This window comes from Chroicocephalus ridibundus, chromosome 9 (assembly GCF_963924245.1).
Source record: "Chroicocephalus ridibundus chromosome 9, bChrRid1.1, whole genome shotgun sequence".
Lineage (NCBI taxonomy): Eukaryota > Metazoa > Chordata > Aves > Charadriiformes > Laridae > Chroicocephalus > Chroicocephalus ridibundus.
The window spans coordinates 2,323,192-2,346,748 of record NC_086292.1 but is presented as its reverse complement, the minus strand read 5'-3'; the positions used below and the strand labels follow the sequence as shown (position 1 = coordinate 2,346,748).

The 23,557-nt window shown below is 48.2% G+C and overlaps 1 protein-coding gene across 11 annotated transcripts in view; it reads right to left on the bottom strand.

Moving 5' to 3' along the window:
- ARHGEF9 (Cdc42 guanine nucleotide exchange factor 9) overlaps positions 1-23,557 on the bottom strand; it is a 195,263-nt gene that overhangs the window by 41,645 nt on the left and 130,061 nt on the right. For all 11 annotated transcript variants that reach the window (XM_063346929.1, XM_063346931.1, XM_063346930.1 and 8 more), the window contains 3 exons: positions 14,442-14,633; positions 7,131-7,310; positions 4,469-4,701 (listed from right to left, as the gene is read on the bottom strand). In XM_063346929.1, the coding sequence (XP_063202999.1) occupies positions 4,469-4,701; positions 7,131-7,310; positions 14,442-14,633 (605 nt within the window). The remainder of the gene's footprint in view (positions 1-4,468; positions 4,702-7,130; positions 7,311-14,441; positions 14,634-23,557) is intronic.

Below are 23,557 nucleotides of genomic sequence, written 5' to 3'. Positions count from 1 at the left end.
CTCACCATCCTTTTACAAAGAAAAGCAGGTAGGATTGTGTCAGTCATTACTACGATACTGTGTTTTTTCCATCAGCAACGTCTTTCTGGATCACCGCAAAAGAACAGCTTGCTTGAAAGTGGAATTGCGTGTGTATGAGCCAGGGAGGCCAGCCAGCGCCTCAGCTGGTCTGCATCAGTGCACCCAGTACGGTCAGGCCTCCGCCAACCAACGTACGACAGTTGTGAATATTGTTCTTTAAAGTCTTAGGGTGCTCAGCTAAAGAGCATCCTAAAAGAAAGCCTGAACAATTTTATAGCCTGTGTCTTTGAGCCTGGATTTTTTCATCTTTAAAATGACTATTAGAAGATTTAATTTTCGATTAAACACAAGCCCTGAGCACCTTCCAAGCCATCAGGTGACTCCAGGAGTGCCACAGAGCATTTATCCCATGGCATTCACCCTCACTGCAGACTTCAGGTGAGCAAATCAAAGCAATTTTCTTTTTCTTTTTTTTTTTCCTGGACGGGCCTGGGAGTGTAATAACAAAGAGTGAAAATAGCCTCCCGCCAGGGCCAGCAAAGATGATGATCAGTCTTTTCAAAAAGTGAGGCTGAAATCAATGCTATTGATTTCCGCCCTGTGCCTTCTTTCCCATTCCAAGGAACCTTAATGTTCATTTCAACCGGAAAGACAGACAAGGCCAGCTGCCATAATGCCACCATAATATATTATTAACTTAAGGGCTGATATTGATTGCTGACTAATGAGAAAAACTGTGATCTTGGGCAGCTGCAGGGGGAATGGCTTTATTGATTATTGCTAAGAATTGCACTGGTGACAGGTAAAATAGGGGTGACTGCTGTGAATTAGATCCATTTCCCCGTGTGATCCAAGCAGCATAAATATTAAGAAACAACCACAATATGATATACAACAGAACATTATTTGCTATTTTGCCATCCTTTCTTGCATGAAATCTTGAAATGGGTTTTCAATTTTTATTCAATTCTTACATCAAAATTCTAGCTGAGGTTAAAAAAAATAATCCTGCAAATTCCAGAACATGAGGACTGGTCCTCCAACAAAGTAAAGGAGAATTGAGGGCAGGCTGGCTAACAGATCCATCATGACACAGAGTGAAGAACTTCTTGTGCCTTCCTTTGTGGGGCCATCTGTATGAAGTGAGCGCCTGGTTGTGTAAGGGAGAAACTGAGCCATGCCAGAGAGACGTTAGTCTTCAAAACGTCCATGAGGTCTTGTAGGGAAATAGTAAGTCACTATGGCCAGAAAGGCTCTGTAGAGCTAGGGAGAGGTGTAGGGTTTAGAAACCGTCGCTAATGATCTCCTAGCAATTATGCTCATCAAAGAAGGGAGGGTGATGTCAGCCCACCTTTGGCAGAGTCTCCTCTTTCTCACCCGACATGTTCACACACTTTAACTCCAGCCCAGTTCTGCAGCAGGAACGCTCAGGACACCAGCAAGCTGCGCTTAGGACCTTCATATATTTAATTCATATTAAGCTGGAGTAAATCTTTAAGAGGTGAACAGATGTGGCTTTGTGAAAAATTCAAATGAACCAGTCTCCAAACAATAAGCAATTGAAGGGAGCCAGGCTCTGAAAACACCCCCATGCCTGCCTCCATGCGGAGTGGGCCGGTGCCAATCAAGCTGGGTTTTATCTTGGTAATGCTAATTTACTAATTCCAATGTTCTGTTTGAAGAGAAAACCCCATGCACATTTTTCTTTCAGGCAGTAACGAAGAAAGAGTCATGACTGAACTTTTTGGGCTCCTAGCCCATGTCTGTGGCAGAGCTGGCAAAAACTTAGAAGAAAAAAATAATAGAAGCAAAGCATTTGGCTGGTGAAATAATAATAGGATAGCATCAACTATGAAATTAAGGTAAATAAATTGTTTGTCAATTATATTTGGGCTGCAATGACCCCTTTCCAGTGCTCAATCATAATGCAAGTCGAGACTCTTGCCGAATATCACATGCTAACTTGGGGGAGCGCGGTCAGGTTTCTGGTTTCAGCTCTGTGGTCCTGACCTGGCACAGGGCAGATCGATCCATAGCTCTACAAGTACGGTATTACTGAAGAGGGGAAAAAAAAAAATTTAATGTGCCACTGTTAGATGAAGCTAACGTATTTACTTTCATTGGGACTCCCAGTCCTTTCTGAATTTTGCCTTACTCTGTAAATGGTTCAACTGATTTAAACAGTATTTTCTACATATTAAATTCTAATCAGAATGCCTAAGAGACTCCTAACCCAGCCAATGATGAGCCTGATTTCATTGGGAGTATTAGTCCACTCTATAATTTTCTAGCTTCTCTTTCCGACTCACAATCTAATTGCGAGCACTGTCAAACTGCAAGTGCAGGACGACAACTCGTCGCCTGGTCAATGGCCCCGGCTGAAGCTCCCCAGTTGGTTCTCGGTTTCTCTCATTCACAGTGGACCCTGACGGGACCCCAGCCTGCAGGGATCTGGCTTTTCCCTGTGTCGGATATTGTCACAACATGACGTCCCCCAAAGATTATTCGCTTTACATTCTCAGGCTTTGCTCATCTCAGCCCCCATCCCAAAGCCAGAATTATAGGAGCAGAAAAGATTTGCATTTCGAGCAGGCAACCAGGGCAGCCGGGGTTTTCTGCGCAGCCCCAACGCAGGATCACCCGGCGGTGAGTGAGACGCACTCTCTGTGCCTCACCTTCCCCATTTGTGGCATTAAGCTTGGCTGGGAGGCGCGCTGGGCTGCCTGCAGCATCAGTCCCTCCCAGGCTCTCTGAACGCTTGAATCGGAGGAGGCAGACCACAGGGCAGGCTGGCGTAACCCACCTCATTTCTGCGTTGTAACGCCATTCCTCCATGAGCCAATAAACTCCCCAGGGTACGCCCACACCAACAGAATTACCCCACGCACCAGGGCTGAGATAAGGCCCAGGCCTTTTGCCGGCTCTCTGCGCAGGCGAGAGTTTTGTATACGCAGTGTTACAGCTTCAGGGGGCTTACTCTTCACCAACGCAAGGCGAGCAAATAGAATCCTGCTTTCACTTCTCAGAAAAATGAAGAGACAAGAGAAATGAAGCGTCCACGGCTGCGTCCTATCACTGACACAATCCAGTACAAAAGAGATCTCGGTCTGAATCAACTAATTGTCGCTTAACCACAGGAAAGGTCCAAGTCTCCTCAGAATACAACTATATCTGGTTACTTAACAACATGTTGATTTTAAAACATCCCAAAGGAAAAAGGAACGTGCTCCCAAAATAATTCAACCCTTGTGTAATCACACTGTCCACATCCCCTTTGGTATTGCTACCAAATAACTCAGAGAAGGTCATTTTAAACACAGACCTCTTCTCTCCGAGGCTTCCAATGTCTTCCCATTGTAAAGCCGCATCTCAATTCACGCTCTAAGTACTGTGGGGACATCACACGGCTGGTCAGGAAAAAAAGCCACAACATTTGGGATCCTAGAGCTGGTTTCTGGTGCCCTGATGTTCCCATGAGTCCACTCCAAGCTTGATGTGGTCTCGTTACGAAGGGAAAACCAGAAATTGGTTCTGGAGCCAAATGCACGTCCAAATTGGTGATTTTGAACTGGGCATTCTGCGAGTATGAATCAAACTTGTGAATCGGGTCACAGCAAATCAATGCATCTCTTTGCTCATGTCGTGTCTCTCTGCACTTTTAGGGCTGGGTTTGGGGAAAAACAAAAAAACCCAAACACTTGCAGAACTTTCTGAAACATCTGTGGGCTTTTTTTTTGTTCTCTGAAGCACTTCCATTTAAATGGGTTTTGGAAAATGAAGAAAATTGTCAAGGCAGGAGAAAATCTACTCTTAGGGGGCCTGACTCTTCTTTCACTCTGTTTTTATAGCAGTATATCACACACGATATCATAGCTACTATTCTTGATTTACATTAGGTCATGGGTCAGGGTGATTGCCCTCAGCAGCAGCAAAAGAGATCCTGGAGATACTGGGAAGTAATCACACTGCTGGGGGCTCCTCTGAACCTAAACCCAATGGCAAAATCAGAGATGGAATATCAGGCTGAAAAGCAGAGCAGGTTCCCAGTTCTCCCCAAATCTGAGCATATTCAGGTTTGAGTTGCGGATCCTGGCCCTCTGCTTCCTACGTGCTGAGGTCGTCTTCAGGATAAAAGAATGAGCCTTCCTGACCACCGAATGCTAATTAGGTGATTTTTCTAGTGTAACCAGTAGCATCAGAAAGTACATCCAAGGGTAATTAGTTCACGTGTCTGATTATAGCAGAGATGAGTTTGGCTCCATTGAGAATCAGTGCTTTGAGAAGCTTTTCTAACTATCTGCTGAACCTTTGCCCCGCTTCGATTTATACAAGATGTCATGAAGAGAAGAGCTGGATGGAAAAAAAACCCCCAAGCTCTGGGTGTGTGCAGAGGCCGTGTAAAGAAGCAGTGAGCGAAACCCCTCCACGGAACAAGGGAGCGACGTACCTGTGATCCTGCGCCGTGTACTTCAGTAGCTCTGCGAGCTGCAGGGGGTATTTGCAGATCTTCTGCACTGGCGTCAGAAGGAAACCATCTATGGCAATATCAATCATCTGCTGCAACAGACGACACGCTTCGAAGAAATGCTGGTACCTGCTATCTTTCATCAGCTTGGAAAGCTCCATGCACGCATCCAAATGATTGTTACAGTACTCCGAATAGATCCAGAAGCCATCTTGCTACGAGAGGCAGGAGAAACGGGGTGCACACAGAGGGGAGCACACATCAGACAAGTGCTGCCAGCAGTCAACCACCCGGCTTGCCAACGAGAACACATTACAACTGAAGAAGAAAGGCTACCCCAAGCAGGAGGAGAAAGGACCCATCCTGGAGTACTTTTCCTGCTTGGAGGAGGTGCTGCATGGTCACTCGGGGGAAAAGGAAGGCAGAGAGGGACCTGCAGGTCCAGGGTGTGTTGAAGTGAACCCCTGTGCAGCGCTGTGGGCATTCAAATTGTGCAATGGGGTTTTCTTCATCAAAGGTAAAGCTAGAACCAAGCAGAGTTTTGGCCTTTGGCAATACAAGAAGACAACCTTGTTACTTCTACAGCTCTTTCCCTGAAAGATCACGAAGCACCTGGCAAGCGTTTAGGAGCTGGGTGTATTTGAAATTCCCTTTACCAACAGGGAACCCAAGGCACCAACCAGTGTGTGGACTTCCCCGGGACCAGAGAGCCAGAACACACCAAACGAAGAGAAAAACCCCACTCACGCATGTGCCCACCCACCCTTTGCACTGGTCTAACGCGTCTTTTTTGTTAATTTCGTTGGAATCTCCTTTTTCTGCCTTGACTGATCACAGATGGGGCCATGGCAGTTCGTCACCCTTAACTCAGGCTTGACTCATTTGGGCCACACGGACAAGGCAGCCAAAAGCTCAAAGAAAAATTACACGGGAAGGGAGAGACAGACACAAACTGACTGTCCAATACCACATATTAAGACTGCAGTTGAGACAGCCCCGATATAAGCGCAGGTGTTGTAGGTCAACAGCCTGAGACGATACATCAGGCTGTGGCCAATGCCTTACAAACTACAGAAAGGAACAGATATTTTTTAAAAAAAATACACTTGACCAGAAACTCTTATTTCTCAGTCCCATAAGGGCCGAAATAACCTGCCTTTCTGGGAAAAGGGGAGCCCGGATTCTTTCCCATCCCCACAGCTGACCAAGAGCCGAGCACTGACACCTCCCTCTTCCCGAAGCAGACGAGGAACAAGATGCTTTGCAGATCCACATAACAGGATCTCAATGTCCTCATCCCTCCATTTCCCCAAATGGCTAAATGGGGATAATTTATCAGGAGTTTATTAGCCAGCTTTCAGCCTCTATCTGATGACAGAAAAGTGACAGATATTTCTCCAAATAACGCTAGTAATTCTTACTATTGTCACTATAAATGAATTGACAGCACAGCCCCAGGACATGAAGTTTTAGCTACTGATTCTCACCAAGATTTCTTACATCTTTTTAGCACAGAGATGGAATATGATGCTGCTTTGGAAGCAAGCAGCAGAGATTGCAGGCTCTGGTAAAAACGAGCAATGTTAATGCCATCATGCACCTCCTCCAGAAGAAACCTGCTTTTCCATTAGAAGACCAATGATGTTTCAGAGATGCTGTGAATCTTTTTAGGGACGCCGCGCTGAAGCTTCATGAATGTCCATCAGAAATTCCTCTAATAAGAAGCGAACTGTTGCCAGCTCAGCCCTGACAGTAAGTAACGAGGTAACACGGCACAGGATCTGCATCCCGGGTCGGAGCACCTCATACGTGCGCTCTGATACAGCACTTCATTCTCCCTAAAGGAAAGCCTACAACTGCAGGGCTATAATTTTCTTGACGTTTCCTGACATATTTACGACACTGGCCAATTTATCAGCTCCTGTAGCGTGTGGCTTATGTAACTGTACGATGGGCTGGGCAAAAGCCTCCAGAACTGTATCGTCAGCTAAAATGTCCTTTTCAGTGTGCACTTAGCGTGAGCGCGTATCTGCTGCCCTGCTGCCACCTGGGCAGCAAGAAGCGCGAGCTGGCACCTCCCCACCCGGCCCAACAGCTCCGCAGGGGAAGGCAACTGGGGCTGTGGGGGTTTTTCATCCCTTGCAATTGCATCTCGGTAGCACAGTGAACAGCCCGGGCATTTGCTCTCCTCTACCTTTTTTGTGTAACACACAACTAAGGCCTCTTTTCACTTCTCTGGACTCTCTTACCTCTTCCAGCCTTCTGGTCACCCGTGACCTGATTAGGATAGCCTGTGGGTGGGTTTAAGTCATATTCTGAAGAGCAAAATAAGGTGGGGAGTAGGTGGGGGACATCGTAACTACATAACGTAAGTAAGGGTAGATGTGAAAAGGTGTTGGGATTCAAGTGCACTGGGGGAGTTATCCAACTATATGCTTCGCTTTGAATTCTCCCTGTACCTACAGCTCCTGAAGCAAACGGAAGGCCACGGAGTATATTCTGTGATATGTAACTGGAACGGTACTGCTGCACACAAGTTACTCTGAGTGGTTCCTGCCTCCTGACATACTCTGCTATTCCCCTCCCATTCCCCCCAAAAAAACTAACCCCAAAACTCCCAAACAAAAATGCCAAATGAACTTACGTGTTCAAGGAAACATGGTCCAATTTCACTGAGATGGGGATCCTCGTTGTTGTACTGTTTCTCCAAGTCCCGGACAAAACCCATTTGAAATCTGTAGATATCTTCAATGTTACCAAAGATGATCCGTAGCTGTTCATCACTGAACATATCCCTCCTCTTCCGGCACTGCTTTAAGTAACCCTATAAGGAGTAAAACAGACCAATCCATAAAATAACTCAAACACACTGAGACTGCTCCCAGATTTTCCTTGAGGAAGGAGCAAGTAAAAACTAAATCAGAAAACGGCTCCGAAAACAAAATCTGCTTGTTATGACATGATGGTCTCCATCAACTCCTGTCTATGAGTAAGCACGCAATATGCAAAACATGCCTTGAAAGGCTACAAGACCTCTTTTGATAGACATCATCTCGCTCGCAACCGTTGTTCCCAGTGCGGACCCACAGCACTACTCTTGCTCAGGCCACACCAGACCCAGTACGCACAGGGCTCCACAGCCTGCGGCAGGAGATGCTGGAGACAGCGTGTGTACAGCGCGTTGCGGGGAGAGTGTGGGTTCTGCCTCAATGTCCTTCAGCACTTTGCATGAATCACCTTTGCAAAGGCAAGGCTCCCCAGAGATCTCAACCAGCCCAGCCTGAAAGGGCTCTGTCCTACCCGTGCTGCAGAGAACTGCAAAACGTGGCTGAGAGCTCCAAAGAGGTGCGTTACAGTATTGTGTGCCTGTTCCTTCAAAAATCACTGCCTCGCAATACCCAATACCCAGGGTAGCTCCTACAAACGTTGCTGCTTCCATGTACTCTTCAGTGGTACATGGCATGACAGAGAAAGCCGCGAGGGGCTGTTTGATCATCTGCTCGCTCTCCTTTCTCCCTTTAGCCACGGTAATCAGGACAAGAAAGCTGATAATCATGCTGAGAAATACTCTATTAATGTGTAGTTGCATGCCCTCGGTCTAGGAAGAGGATGTGGAAGGTGTAACCAGCCTTGTTGTTTCAGCACCGAGTGAAACACTGAAGGGAAATACTCTTCAAGCGTTCCCTGCCTTGGAAGGCAACGTGGTTTATCCCCTCCATTGTTCACCTCCCTGAGTCTGAGACAGAAGCGGGAGGCTGTTGTCCTGTGAGTGCCACGGCGGGGAGCCCCAAAGGCGATGCAGTGGGTTGGGCAGGTGTTTTGGCTTGCCCAGGCAAGGGAGCCGCAGTGGGAGCATTCCATTAGCACAAAGATGCTATTCCAAACATTGTAAAACGAGGGAGAATTTTTCTCCTGTTTTCTCAACTACCGCCTTTCATTGCTTTTCTTCCTTTTTTAAGCGAGACCGGAGGAAAAGGCTTTGTACCTTTCTTTGTTCAAGTATCGGGCTCCTTCCTGAGTCTATAGACATTAAAGTCAAACGGAGAAAGAGAGAGGAAGAACTAGGATACAGAGAGCTTAAGGAAATTCTCCAAAATCACAGAGTGAATCTGCAGTAGAATTGGAAGCAATTCAGATCTCCTGCGTCTCAGTCCAGTGCAATAATAAAATGATCCTCCTTGCTTATTCTTCATCTGCCCATGACACCCATTGCTACCGAGCCTGAGCTTAGCCGGACATCATACGAACACAAACTGGTATGCAAGCACTGCTCTGAAGACCTCCTGACCTAGAAAGACTGAGTGGATCCATGTCCTGGCAAAAAGCATAACACACCAAGTTCTGTCTGTCTCCCTGTTTTGCTGACCCTGCCTTATTCATGAACTCGCCGTCCTGGTTTCAGCTGAATCCCGGGGACTTCTTCAAACACGCTCTCCTGGAGCATGTGTGGTCCAGGGGACGGGGTGACACACGGAGGCTCTGGATGCCTGGGCTGAAATTCTGGCTCTGCCACCAACCTGTGTGACATTGAGGAAATCACTGCATCCCCCCCACCCCGTGCTACACCTGCCTGGACTATTTAGACTAGAAACTTTGCAAGGCCAAATATCAGATGCTCTGCTGGCCTGGTCTGGATTGTGGCCTCTTGACTGCAAAGAAATAACACGGGGGTCATCACGAGATGACTTTGCCTGCCTTTATTATATAGGAAGAGGAAAAAAAACGAAGCAAGAAAAATGCCAACAGCTCCAGTTGAATGGCTATATTTGGGAACTCTAGATGCTTAGTCACACAGACGAACCGCCAGCTGGTGACACGCAGCTGCTGGTCCACAATGCGAACTATTGGAACGCTATAATAAACTGTCCTTCAGCCTCACCATGTGGTTCCTGGGAGGGAGAACTTCAAACAGATGAATGATAAATGCAACTTTGGCCGACCTGGCAAAGAACCAACCTCTGCGATGTCCAGCTTAGCTAGAAGGACACCCTTACCCTGAATTTGCTGGCTTTTTCAGCTGGGAAGCCTGGACTATGGAATACCTTCTGCATTTACTAAATCTAGGTCTCTCTTCTTCCAGGAGCTCCTCGATGACTCATTTCCCTGGGTTTCCCTCTCTCATTTCTCAAGGCCAGGAGGAATGGGAGCAGGCTGGTTCCCACACTGCAGGACAGTTGCAGTGCAAAAAAAAATTCAGGCTAGCAAGACAAGAATATCTTTCCATGCCACTTTTCATGTTTACCTGCTTATCTCAGAAGAGCTTTCCAAAAAAAAATAAAACGTGCACCTGCCCATGAGGCCAGGCTCTTTTTGACACCGGTTTTGGTGCTAGCGGCGCTGAACAACTGCCGCAAGCCGTTTGTTTTAGGACCTTTGCCCCGCTGCTCGCTGCAGGCTGCCTGTGAGCCAGCCTCCCCTCCCGCACGCTCTTCTGTGAAATCAGTCATCGGGTGATTTATGTGAACATCTTTCAGCCCTGGGGTTGCTATTGGCTGCGACTACCGTCTTGAATATTCCCCGTCCTCCCGGTGCTGGTTCATCACTTTGCCTGAGCCATGTGTTTCGGAGAAGCTGAAGCAGCACATTTCTGTACAGGCACCTATAAAACCACGGGGAAAATAAAAGAACGCACGGAGTTCCCAAGCCTTATCCTCTGTCCAGCGTGTGCGTTTGGATGGTTGGTTTCCAGCACAAGCCAGCGAAGGGGAGACTGAAGATTTATACAGAGCCAGCTAGAAGGCTGCTGCATAGTTTTTCCAGTAAATTTACTTCTGTTACATAAAACAATGTCATCTTCCTTCTGCTCATCCCGTCAGGTTTGCTCAGAGAAGGGATAGCTGACTGATGAGCAGATGTTGGAGAGTGTTTTGCTCAATGAATACCTAAAAATAGCTGTCACACTGTCTCTCTTTAAAGTATTTTTCCATGTAGTCCCTGAAGTATAGGCCAAAGTTGAAAAGTATTTGCCGGAGGTTAAGCGCTAAGTTTTCTCCACCCCAGAGTGGGTTTACAGTCAGGAGAGGTGACCAATCCATCCATCCATCCACCCACCCACCCACCCATCCTTCCTTCTTCTTGTCCGGCTGAGAGCAAGGTGAAGGAGAGACTGAGCAGATGACAGCCACCACAGGCTTTAACTTCAAAGGCATATTCCAGTTTCTTTCCATCTCTGCGCCAGTTTGGGGACTGTCTACACTGTCCTGTGGACCATCCCTCAGTTTGGGCCAGCACCATTTGGGGTATAGAAATACTGTTCTCTCGAGCATCCTCTCAGAGCATCCAGGTGAGCCTTGTGCTGATGTGCACAAACCAAGAATAAACAGAAGAACAAAGCTGAAACGGTTGGAACTGAAAAGGCAAACTAGAGCCACGTCTGGTCCCAGGCAGTCAGGACTCTAAAGCACTTGCTCAAATACCAGTCTGCAGCAAGTACTGAATATCAGGCACCGGGATTGCGCTGGGACCTGCCTAAAACATAAAATGAAGTCCTGCAGGAACACAAGCCTATTGTTCAAAAGGGCAAGAAGCAGCTCCAAAACAGAAAAAGCAGGCTGAGAAAGACAGCTACAAACTGCACAGTGGGGAACACATATGTGTTCCCCACTGATCCAAAGAGCTGTCTGCAGAGGTGCCCTCCAGTCTGGTATCCATGGATGAGAAACTGGTCGTACAAAGGGGCCAGCAGCTCCTCAGATGCGGTCCTCTGAAGGTGGGCCACACTGCTGCCAAGAAGGTTTTACGCTGCTTCACTCTGAAGCAGCAAAAAAAAGTGTTTTTCATTCATCTCCGAGAATGAGTCAGGCTAATGCCACCCAGACCACGTGAGAACTTGTCCCATCAGCTCTGCACAACAGACCCAGCTTGACACGCAAAGATGCAATGAGGATGTTTTCCACGCGGCATTCAGAGCTGTTCTGCCACCAAAGCAAAGCTTAGGTGGAATCCAGACAACATTATTAAAAAATAAATTCAAAATGAAATTACTTGGAAAAGAGCAAAACGCAGGACTGGAAGTTGGCTGGCCTTTCTAACCTCCCACCCCCAAATTACTCATAATATGGAGGTTTCCTTTGATCTCCCAATTGCCTCACTGTTCCAGCCCGAACACTGTCACTTCTCTAACACCCCCTTAAATTTAGCCTTCTCTTCCTAATCCATATGCTGGTCCAAATCCTGCTCATTTCTTAAAGCACGGCACCCCACTCTTTGTAGCCCTCCTGCGTCTCCTTCTTCCACCTGCGCTCCCCAACGCACGCTACGGCTCAGATCACCTTCTTGGCCCTCTGCTCTCATCGAGGTAGCTTGTCCTGACCGAGCACCTCGGCTCCTCTGCCGATGTCACCGGTGCCGTGTCACAGACAGACCCTGTGCCCTCCTGCCTCAAACCCCAGGCGCAGGGGGTATCTTTTCGAGCCTGGAGATGGCCGTGCGTATATGCGGTGCTTTACAGGACAGCGAGAGAGCGGCACGGCCACCCAGTAAGGCTGGCTATTGTTACCCATTACAAAAGCCTAGATTTCAGTAGCTTCTTATTTTTCTAAGCTCTAACCGCTAAGCCTGAAATTCCTATTGCTGGATATTTCCTTAAGGCTAAATTGTTTTTTCTTTCCTTTCCCCTTGGTGATATTTCAGAATAACGATCCACCCACTGCTGATAACGTGGTCCAGGAAAAACTCCACATTTTACCCCTAATAAAAATCTTCACAAAACCGTTTCCCCAAGCAGGAGTCAGTCCTTCATAGCCCAAGCAAGGGCCCAGCAGCAGCCGCCGTCAGGGCAGCACGGCTTTGCTGTGACGGGGAATTCCCCTCCAAACCAGCTGCTTCACGCAGGTCTTGGCTTGAGCAGGTAGTTTTCATTCTGGTGCTGGCTAGCTTGTGAGCTCCTGACTTGGCAGGACTAGTGCCATGGGTATTATGAATAATAACAGTGTATAATAATATAGTAGCAGGTAGTGGAAATACATCCTGAAGCTGAAAAGAGCAATTGGAGGGCTCTTAATCACCTAGCAGGGGCTACGGTCCTCTGATAACAACCACACATCTTAAGGTGCCTCACCGGTATTAGGATTTGTTATTCGTTATAGCTCAGCAACAAGAGTCTAACTACACACTGCTAAACTCAGGACTAAATCAGGCTCAACCTTCCCCATGCAGACAGAACTCCTCTCTCATCCCTTCCGGTACGTCACATCACTGCTGCTTGTGCTGACACCTTAAAATAAAGAGCAAAGGGAAGGAGAGGGGGAGTTGCCACTGTCAACAGCACTTCTGCATCTCATCAGCGGTTCTCTGGTGTCTACTCGTTCTTCGGCACAAATAACACCTCTGTACAAATTCATCCAGAAGCGCTGGGAGGAGCCCAAGCCGGCCCCGTGTCTCTGCATCGCCAGCCCCCCTCCTCTCACGCACAAACAGAAGCAGTCACGTCACGCTCTGCCGACATGCCTGGCACGACTGAGCTGTCTCCCAGCCTTCTCCGGGCAAATGGATTGCTCTGATTAAACTGAGCACAATGAGGCTCTCTCCAGCAAGGGCCAGCCCATCATTTTGCAGATGAGAATGCCCATTTCAGTCCGCCTCCTTCTTCAAGAGAGGCAGCTGAATCATTTCCTGGTGCTCTACCTGGATTTATCCCCTCAATACCATTTTTCATCACACAGAGCAAGGCAGGAGCCTTAGAGCTCTCTTTTATATCTGGGACTTATCATTAGGTGCTGCAGATCTGTGTTAGCCCACAGATATCACTGAAGCTGTACCTGTCTGTACCTCCTGAGAATCTGATTTGGCAAAAGCACAGTGACTTGGCTGGGAAATGCAAGTTAAGGTTTATTTAGTTTTTCAACAGAAAAGTGCAGATGCAGGGAAAGAAACAATATGTGGAAAAGTTCCTGCAGTTCTTCCCTTCTTCAATGCGAAGCCCTCTGACTGAAATAGCACAGCGAAATTAAGCTCATTTGTTTCCAAATTGAAATCCCAAGCCTCTTCCATATCTGAAAAGTGTCATAGATGCTTTTTAGACGGCTGCTTTGCCTTCTCAATAGAAAAGTAGCAAGTATGAAGGGAGGAAGCCACTTCTCTAAGCAGAATTCACAAGGCGCTTCAGCACATTGACTCTGCAAAGACTGGGCACAGGCTCGCTAAACCCTAAACACTCGGAGGGATGAGCTGAAAGCCGTGGACTTTGATTTTAGTGCTAACAAACTCGCGGTAAGTATATACTCTACACACAGTGCCCAAGCTGTCCTGCAACACTCTCCGGCGCGGCTGTGCGTTCTCCTTGCCAACCACCCGGCACCGCACGCACCGCGCTTGGGGCTTAGCTCGTGGCACTGATTCTGTGTGCTGCAGGACAGGAAGGGGCTGTGGGGGTTAACTGGAACGGAATGAGGAGGAACCAAATCGAGGATGCGAGGGGTCAGTCACCAAAGTTCATTTGCCCGCCGGTTCCCTGACCCTGGGTAAATGCAACGCACTCCATTTCCCATGGTGACAACACTTTGGTCTCAGTCTCACCGTCAGAAAAGGCAAATGGGGGCCATGCTGAGCCAGGGGAAATTGTGAGCCCAATGTGAAAGACATCCATGAAATGGGTAACTGATGGGTTTAATTACAACCTAATTTCCTCAATCACAAGTTCAAAAGTGGACGGCATTGGGTTTTAATTAAGAGGACTGCTTGAAGGATCTCAACCTCATAATTTTTTAGTCAGAGGTACGGAAAAAAGGTCAGAAAATTGTACTTTTAGCGAATCCAAACTAAGGGTAATTATCAGATCCAGCAGAAAATTCTCAGAAGTATCAATACTTATTGACAGACGCTGCTGCTCTGTTAGACACAGTACTCAAACACCGCATCTTTTTGCCCCATCCCTCAAGGACAAACCCAGACCTCAGCTCTCAACAGCCCATCCCATGTCCTGCTGCAGTACCCCAGCGTCACAACCCCCACGTACCTCGCAAATGTCCTTGAGGTGCTTGATGTAGTGGCGCTCCGTGCTCATGATTTCATTGATGACGTTGGCTCTCATCTGGTCGCGGTTCTGAACGGTCCTGCCGAGACAGAGGCAGTCGGCGCTTGGATCCAAATGGCCATTCTGCACGTCGCTGGTTCCCTCCTCCACTCCATCCTCTTGGTTGACCCATAGCTGCCAGGAGAAGAGGGGAGAGCAACGGCCTTATTCATAAAAGCATCGGGAAGCCAACAAGGGAAAGTAGGCTGGGCCTTGGGTTGCATGACTCTGGGAGATACTGGATTAACTCTGGGAGATACTGGATCGACTCCCTCCTTATGGCAACGGCGATGCTCTTGCCAGCGATGCACTGTGGCGTCCACAACAGCTTACAGCCCAGACAGTCCAGTTTTATACTGGAGCAACCAGCCCCAAATGGTTCCCCGCACACTGCCAAGTTCCTCTCATAAGGAAAGGGATTTCAAGTGTTGACATTTTGACCCCAAACACAGCCATGTGAAAGGGTAACCGGAGTGTTGGATGCTGGCAGGTGCTCTGAACCAAGATGTACATACGCAAAACACACCCAGCTAAAGAAAAGCGCAGTTCCTGGTGTACAGCACCGCTTGTCCCAGCTCCCGCACACCATCAGCCGGGGGCTGTCCCAACATGAAGAAACCTCTGCGAGGAGGGATAAGTCCTTTACCGGTGACTGATTCAAGAAGGTCAAGATACCCCTGGTCCAGAAATCTGAATGAATGTGACCGGCAGCCCAGGCTAACTGGGTTGCGGCGGCACTGGGTTTTCTGTAAACTTCGCAGGCCAGGATTTGTGAATGAGCATTGAATCTCATTTCACAGCAGCTTTCCTCATCATTTCACATGAAGAGCTCTCCTCACTCAGGCAAATGCCCAATCTTCGCATCCTGAGATGGCAATCCCTAAACCGCACCGAGATCAGACTGGCTGAATAAGTCTCCCGAAACCTGGGGGGGCTGGGGGCAGCTTTGGACGGGGTGTCACGCACCCCTGGGCACCGAATGCTCTGCATTGGAACAAACCGCAAAAAGCAATGGAAAAGGATCACCGCATTTTCAGCACAATGGATTTTCTTCCCATCAGCAAACAAAAAAAGCATACCTTGAACTTGCAAACTAAAAGATAAGGCTGCCTCCTAGTCTGTCTTTGATCGAGTCTGTGCTCTGCACACAACACACGGACCAAGTGCCTCCTTTTGTACCTTTTCCCCCAGATAAAACCCGCTTAAAATAACGCTGATCAACTCAAATTGGGCTCAGCGTAGTTTATGAACAAACCTTAAATAAAGCTTAAAACAGACAGAAATACTGCTGTCTTACACAGATCACTGAAGTTGTTACATAAATGAAGCAGCATTTAAAGCCCCAGATACTGGAAACTTTCAAACATAAAAATACATGTCGGTGTATTTTTATACAGCGAAACTGTCCACACAAACAGAGTGGCATATGGAACAGAAACTGCATCATTTACCGTCAATCTTTCCATTTTCTTTTCAGGGTTAATAGTTTTTAATACTTTCCCATTATTCAGCTCAAATTCAGTTTTAAACAGATTGTAAAGGGCTGTGTTCCTGTAAATTAGTAAAGTAAAAAAACCCTAAACCTGCCCATGCTCCTTCCCTGCGTTCCTAACCAATATCATGTTTTGCTGAACCATTTCTTACAGCTCCCACGTTTTCTCATCCTACAGTGAGTTATAAAGGCCAAGAAGCCGAGATGTTTGAAGAAAACCCATCTCTTCTCTAGCAGAATGTTAATGATGCCACAAACTTAGGGGATAAAAAAAACGCAAAGCAATTAAAAGCCGGACTTTTCACCCTGCTAACGACTGTGCCCGAGAGCCACCAGGGACTTAACAGGAGGGTGCGTAGGGCAGCGACGCCTGTTTAAATGACAAGATGCTCTCTTTGCCGGCAGCGGGGCAGGACCCGCTGGGGACACTGACCCTTCGCTGAGGGCTGCAGGGACCTGCTGACACCAGGCTGGGCTCACGCCACGTCCAGGCAGCGCCGGGCACTTTCCTGGGCAGGAACCCCAGACCGTTTGCCAAGTGGCAGAGCCAGGATGGACCTGGGCATACTGATACCTGTCCCCCACCCTGCATTGCCAAGGTGGGACCTCCTTCTGCACATCAGGGGACCAGACGGACACACCAAAGCCCACCAAGGAGGTGAAATAACCCCTCCTGCCACCTCAGTGCTGCTCCCCTTGCATCAAGGAGCCATCCTCAAACTACAACGGCTTCATACCTTTTCCAAAGACAGCGCAGCTGAGAGTCAATTTAATGTCTTTTGTGACACAGCAGAAGCGAAACCCAGCGAATACAGCTGTCAGCTCTCGTTTCTTATGTCACGATGCTCCCCGAGGGAAGGGATGCTTCCAGGCACGGAATGGCCGTGTGGTCCTGTGGCACTGGCAGCACCCAGGGTGGCGGTCCCAAAGGCGAGCAGCCCTGGGCGCCGCAGAAGGGTGTTTTAGTGACCCCAGCCAAGTCCAGCTATGCCAGTTTGGATACAGGGAAACCCCTGGGAGCCGCAGCATGTCCGGGAGCAGCTCTGCATGCCTTTCCCCAGGTCCTTCCCACAGCATGGGGTTCTCCATCGTGGCATCTGCTGCAAAGATGGACTCGATCATGTTGTCTCCCAACTGTGGGGCTGCATGTGGATCTCTGAAAGGGAGCACTGGGAGGCCTGGTTGAGCCCCAGGTCACTGCGAGGGAAGGCAGGGAGCGAGCGCTTTAATCGCACCCAAAGGTACACGGGCATCCAGCAAGCAAAACCTCTCCTCGCACACTGAAACAAATTTCAGAAGAATGTCACTTGTTCAAAGAAACAACCCAAAAGCCAGTTAGAAAACCTGCTGCTTCCCAGCAAACCCCACTCTCTGCCCCGCAAGAGGTTTCAGTTACACGGCGGCAGAGCAACGCTTCACCTACATAGCAGTGTTTTATGCTGGAAAATAAACATCCAAGTGCTGCTTCTGCGTAACTGCCATGCTGGTGTAAAACCGCCAAAGTGATCTCAGGGGCCAACTTACATCAGTGACATTGATTTTAGTGGGGGCTCTGCTGTGAAAACCTGGGGACCATCCTCAGAAGAGAAAATGGGCTCGACCCGGGAAGGACAGAACTGCACGGGGAGTCCTTTGAGGGACAGGTCCTCATGAGACCTTTATCGGCATTCCAACCTAAATATACGTTGAAAATCAAGCAGGACCAACGCAGGTAATTAAATCCTGTTGGCTGAAGTTTAAAATAACTTCCCATCCTACCTGCCTGCTACTAGGAAAAGGTATTTTGCAGCTCTCCCAAGCCCAACTGGAACGACTGGTTACCAAATTTCACGACGCTCCTGCCAGTTTGGCAACAGAGGATATTTTTAAAGCTCTACCTCTTGGAGTCAAGTGATCAGGAGAAAAATTTCAATTTTCACTTAAAAAATAAAGCAGGAAAGATCTAAACACAATAGTAGGGGGAAGAAGCTTGAAAGCATGAATCCTGAAGGCTTCGAAACCCTAAGGCAAACAGCAAACTTGCAAACGTTCATGATTTCCAAAAATCTCAGAATTTGGTCTGCCTTTTGTGCACTGCAGGAGCACTCCCTGCTTCCACATCTGGGAATCCCAGGAGTCCTGCTTTTTTCCTTAATGAAATTTTTGCTCCTTCCTGCTAGGATTCATGTTCCCAATACGAAAAAACTGCAGCTCTAGTCTAGATGGCTTCTGCTTTAGATTAAAAACAAATGCAACCATTTTATCGGTAACAGAGGAAGCCGAATGTGCCTTTCACCCCGCGCTCCCCAGCCTCAGCTGTGAAAAGCACAAACCCCACTGCGCCGTTCAAACGCTCCTGCTTTTTTTCTTGATCTCAAAAGTTCTCCAAAATTCAAGCAAAGATCATTCTTCCAGGGGATCACTTGAAGCTCGGACCATGACTCACTCTGCTGCCAACCTTGGGCCAACCACTTAAACTGGTGGAGGCTTTCCCCATCTATACATGGGGATAATTTACCTTATCAAGGACATTTTTCATTAGTATTTTTCAGGTTGACAGGCTTTGCGTTGAAGCGGAGGGCATAGAAAAGCTCATACGTACTTTGAAATATGGACTTAAATGTGTGACTGTGGACTCCCCGCACTCTTGTACTCATCCATGAGCAACTATTTGGCTAGAGACGGACCTTTGGTCTGACACAGGACGGCTGGGTTTGCAACTTCAGCTCTCAGATCCTCTTGTGCCTGTGCTGAGAAGGAGCTGGGCTGCCTTGGAGGAAGGGAAGGCTGCACGCGAAGTGTTAATAGTGTCCTCCGACCCAACACCAGCACCCCAAGCCACATCCTCTCTGCTTCACTGCCCCGCTCCCTCCACCCGCAACAACGGTGTGCTGCAGGCGACAGGAAGGTGGAAGAGGCAAACTGGGGGTGACACTGTTTTTTCCCAGGAACTCCTTAAATGTCATATTTGGTTCATTTAGACAATGCTGCAAAGGTTCCTATTTTAGCCCAGTCCATAGTCACCTGTAAGTAGGGTGTTCGCTATGTTTTAGACACACACAACTCTCCCAAAAATGCTCTCCTGCCTGAAATGCTTGACCTCTGTTGCTGCGGATAACAGCCGGGAGACCACCAATGGAAAAGGGGCTCTCTCTTCCCCAGCTTTCCCAATGTGCCCTGGACACAAATGCACAGCTGTACCTCCCTCCCAGGGCAAATCTCCTTTTTTTTTTTTAATAGAAGAAGCTTCAGAACTCTAGTTTTTCTCCCAGTTCCACCTCATCTCCCCAGTTTTCCCTGCTCAAGATGGGTGGCTGCCACCCCTGTGAAGCTCCTGTGGGGCTTTCCACCAAGCAGAGATGGGACCTCCATTCCCTGGCAGCTTGTCCTGCCTCTCACCTGGATCTCGGGAAGTCCCTCAAGGCTCCTGTCCTGTCCCCTGTCCCTCTCAGCCATTAGGGGCTGTGGCTTGGCACAGGCGGGGGGTTGGGATACCGGCCTGAATTACTGCATCCACTGCCACTTTTTTCTTTTTTTTAAAGAATAAATAATAGCAGCTGCTGAGCAGTCATCAACAACCCTACAATAACAAATCGGCCTTCAGTGCCTTTTTTAATACCTCTGCAACACAAAAAAGCAGGGGCTCTGCAATAACATGGCACCGTGTGGGTCTCCCCCACACCATTCAAAAGGTCCAGCATGCCGAACAACGAAGCCTGCCCCGAGAACCACCTCAAACGCTTTGTATTAAGAATTAATTAAAAGAAACCAAGAAAAAAACTACAGGGAGAAAAAAATTCAAGTTGCATAATGCTACTCCTAAGTGATGTTTCGTACTGAAAGGCCACCCTACATGTGGAGAAGAACAAGCTTATCATGAGGCTCACGGTCCTATTTCAAAATTCAGCCCTAATTAGGAAGTCATGACCAGCTCCTGAATAACACAATAATTTGCAGAGGCAGATAAAAGTAAAATAGTCAAATAAAAAAAGCCCCTTTTGCCTAAGGATCCAGTTCCGGGAGCCAGAGCGAGCTGATCATTTCATTGTGCTAGTTAATATTATATGTGATTTATATAAAATCTGTAGAAATGTGATGTATCAATTTGCAGCTATACCCAAATGGTGCATAAAATCACCAAATGGCACTGTTCCAACATTAGCCGACCTGTAATTATTATATATTTAGACTGCTGAATGCATACACTGTATATAGAGGACATTTTACTTGAATAGGCACTAAGGGCCGATAGTCTGGTAATAATCAGAAAGCATGATAAAACAAACATTCTACCAGCCATCTGGATTATTAATCTCCTTCCACTGGATACTCACAAGGACAAAACTAGCAGATAATGTGCCATCCTGGATTCTAGCTCACAATTAAATAACGTGGCAGATTAATGATACAGGCGGATCCTTCCAGAGAGCTGTTGCCATTTCCCCGAACCTCTACTCGCCAGCGACTTTACAACAAATACCAGTGTCAGCCGCCCAACTTGCTCCAAAATCTGGTACCAGGCAGCGGTATTACAGTGTCATTAGCCCTGCAACAACTGCAGGGGTGCGCAGGGGACTCCGATAACCAACAGAAACAGGCTCACAGGGCCTCGGGACTATCCTACCCACCTGCCACGCTGCCCTGCTCAGCAGCGCTGCTCCGGGAGCCGCGGGGTTTGTCCCCTCTCCTTTCTCCTAAACTGGTGGTTTGCTACTGCTGTGCTTTCAGCCACATGCACTATATTATATACACGCTCTGTTGGACTCCGTACTGGATTAAAAAGATCACTTGCTTATTTGCAATAAAGTAGGGCTCGTGGTGCAGAGCTTTGCATAAGTAAAACAGCATCAGTCTCCGCGTGGCAATCCAGTGATCCGGGCACGGCCTGCCCCTGCCCTCAGGAGGGAGCACAGACTCTCCTGGGCTCCACAAATGCCCAGGAGCCGATGCTTCTCCCTTCCCTGCCTTCGGAGCGGAGGTGAGGCCCTGGCAGGAGGCAAGAGGCAGGGGATGCTGCCTGTCCCCGCTGCCCTTCTGGGGGCAGGCCCCAGGCACGGGGGAAGCGCGGGACTGTGCTTGGGATGCTGCTCGCTAGGAAACACAGATCATCTTCTCCCTGTATCCTCTTCCAGGATGAGGAATAGGACATTTGGCAGTAGAAGGAAAGGCAGCTGAAGCAAGTTGTTTTCCCTCCTGTGTTCCTACCACTATTTTCTCCCACAGCCTGAATTTTTCCTTCTGTAATCTGTCTCCAGCCCTTCTGTCCTTCGCTTCCCTCCAGTTCACAGGCTCTTTGATACCTTCTCTTTCCTTCCTGAAACTGCCCAGCTTCAGCAGACCAACTTCCAGCCCTTCCTTCCCCTCTAAAACTCTCCATGCCCAGCCTCGGAAGTTCCCTTTACTCAAGGTGAGAAATATTCTTCATTCTTTCCTGGAAAAGGAGAAAACAGTGTTCTCTATAGGGACAGCTTCAGACTCTGTATCCATGAAAGGTGAATAAAAATGGGTTCTAAGAACTTGCCCTGTGCTTCCTCCCACTGTTTCCTGCAGTCTCAATGCACAGACTCCCACGGGCTGGAGCTCCACCATGTAGCAAAAGTTGTGCGGACACTGCAATAAACTGGGTGTGCTACACCATATCCACCAAAACACTGTGAGTTAGGGCTCAGCCCTCCCCATTTCCTAAAAACCAAAAGCCCTCGGCGTATGGTGTGACATTAGCTTGGAGAAGAGGAGGCTGAGGGGAGACCTTATCACTCTCTACAACCACTTGAAAGGAGGTTGTATCCAGGTGGGGTCGGTCTCTTCTCCCAACAGGCGACAGGACAAGAGGAAACAGCCTCGTGTTGCACCAGGGGAGATTTAGGATGGATATCAGGAAAAACTTCTTCACCAAAGGAGCTGCCAAGCATTAGAACAGGCTGCCCAGGGAAGTGGTGAAATCCCCATCCCTGAAGGTATCTAAGGACGTGTAGAGGTGGTGCTGAGGGACACGGTTTAGTGGTGGATTTGGCAGTGCTGAGTTAACGGTTGGACTTGATGATCTTAAAGGTCTTTTCCAACCTAAATGGTCCTATGATTCTATGAGATGCACAACTGGGAAGAGCGAAAGCTCAGCTGCTCCAGCAGCTCATTGCAGAAACCCTGCCAGGCTGAGGAAACCACCGCTTCATTTGGGGGAAGGACCTTTCTTCACGACCAGTCTGGCAGAGGAAGGGGCTGCGAAGATTTGTGCCGAGTCTGCCTGATTCGAATGGCCTCAAGACACAGGTTTTGCACCTGCGCCCCAGCTCCTACGACGAAGGGCCCAAGTGCCAGCGTTTGAACCTTTGGGGATCTGAGGATGCTGAGCTGTCTGCGTGGCATGAGTTGTCACACTAATGGCAGCTGCAATTAGCACAGGCAGCGTTTGGATGCTAAAGTGCTGCTTGACTTTAAAAAAACCCACCCACAATTTGTCTGCAGTGCATCCTGGCGCTGTGCAGTGCTGCTCGCGCTCTGCGCGACACCTCTACCAGAAGCTATTTTTATTCTGGATTTGCCATGGGAAAATAAAATCTCCTTTAGAAGGCACCGACTGCAGCAGACACTGCAGCACAGACCGTTCCGTCTGCCCAACAGGTGAAGGCTGCCTCGGCGCCATCCTCTTTTCCCTGGAAAAACCTCACCTAGCTGCCACCGCCACTGGCGCTGAGTAAATGCTAACGCAACGACTGCAGCAGAAAAGCAGGTGGGTGATGCGCTGTTGTATCAAGATCCCTACACATACAGAGAGATTTTAAAGCGGGGGCGGGGGGGAAAGCAGACAGGACAGCAAGATGTGGTGGGCTGCTGGAACTACACTGGCAATAGAGAGCACAGCCACAACTCCTACAAATAAAAGTTAAACCCACCCACCCGATAAAGGGTAGGGGCTGCCAGGCATTCAGACAGGACTCGGGTTTAGAGTCTCCTACTAAACAGTGCCTTAAAAGCTTCCACCGACTCCTCTAGCACTTCTTCTTTAGCAGCAGAAAATAAAGTGGGTCAAAGGCAGCTTTCCAGCAGGAAAATCAATCTAAAATTACAACACTTGGGGAAACCTAGGCAATGATGAGAGAGAACAAGGAGCGTTGCTGCACGGATCCACCCCTGCGCTTTCTCCTACACGAGGGGTACAGACCACAAAGCGGTTATTCACCATCTTTGCTCAAGCCTTTGGAGGACCGTTGCCCTTCACTTCTGCACCACAACTCAACAGTCACCGGGCTCTACAACCCCAGATTTGCTCTTTAGCTCAGCTTAGTAAATATAGGGAAGGAAGAGTCACTGCTCCTGAGGTGAGAAGAAATGTGTTCTGGAAACTCAATCTGCCTCTTGGTCTCCAAAGAGATTAAGGAGAGCTTTATAACAAAATAAATCCCCTTCTCTGCCCAGGACGGGTGCATTCTGCCGTTGTCTCTTTGGAAAGATTTCACAGCACTAAACATCCATAAGCTCTCTTTTTTTTTACTTCTTTTTCAGTGGAAATATGTCAGAGCACAAACACGATGCCATTTGATTTCCTGTGTTTAGAGTGTTTGAATCTCACTTGGGCCATTTTGGAGAC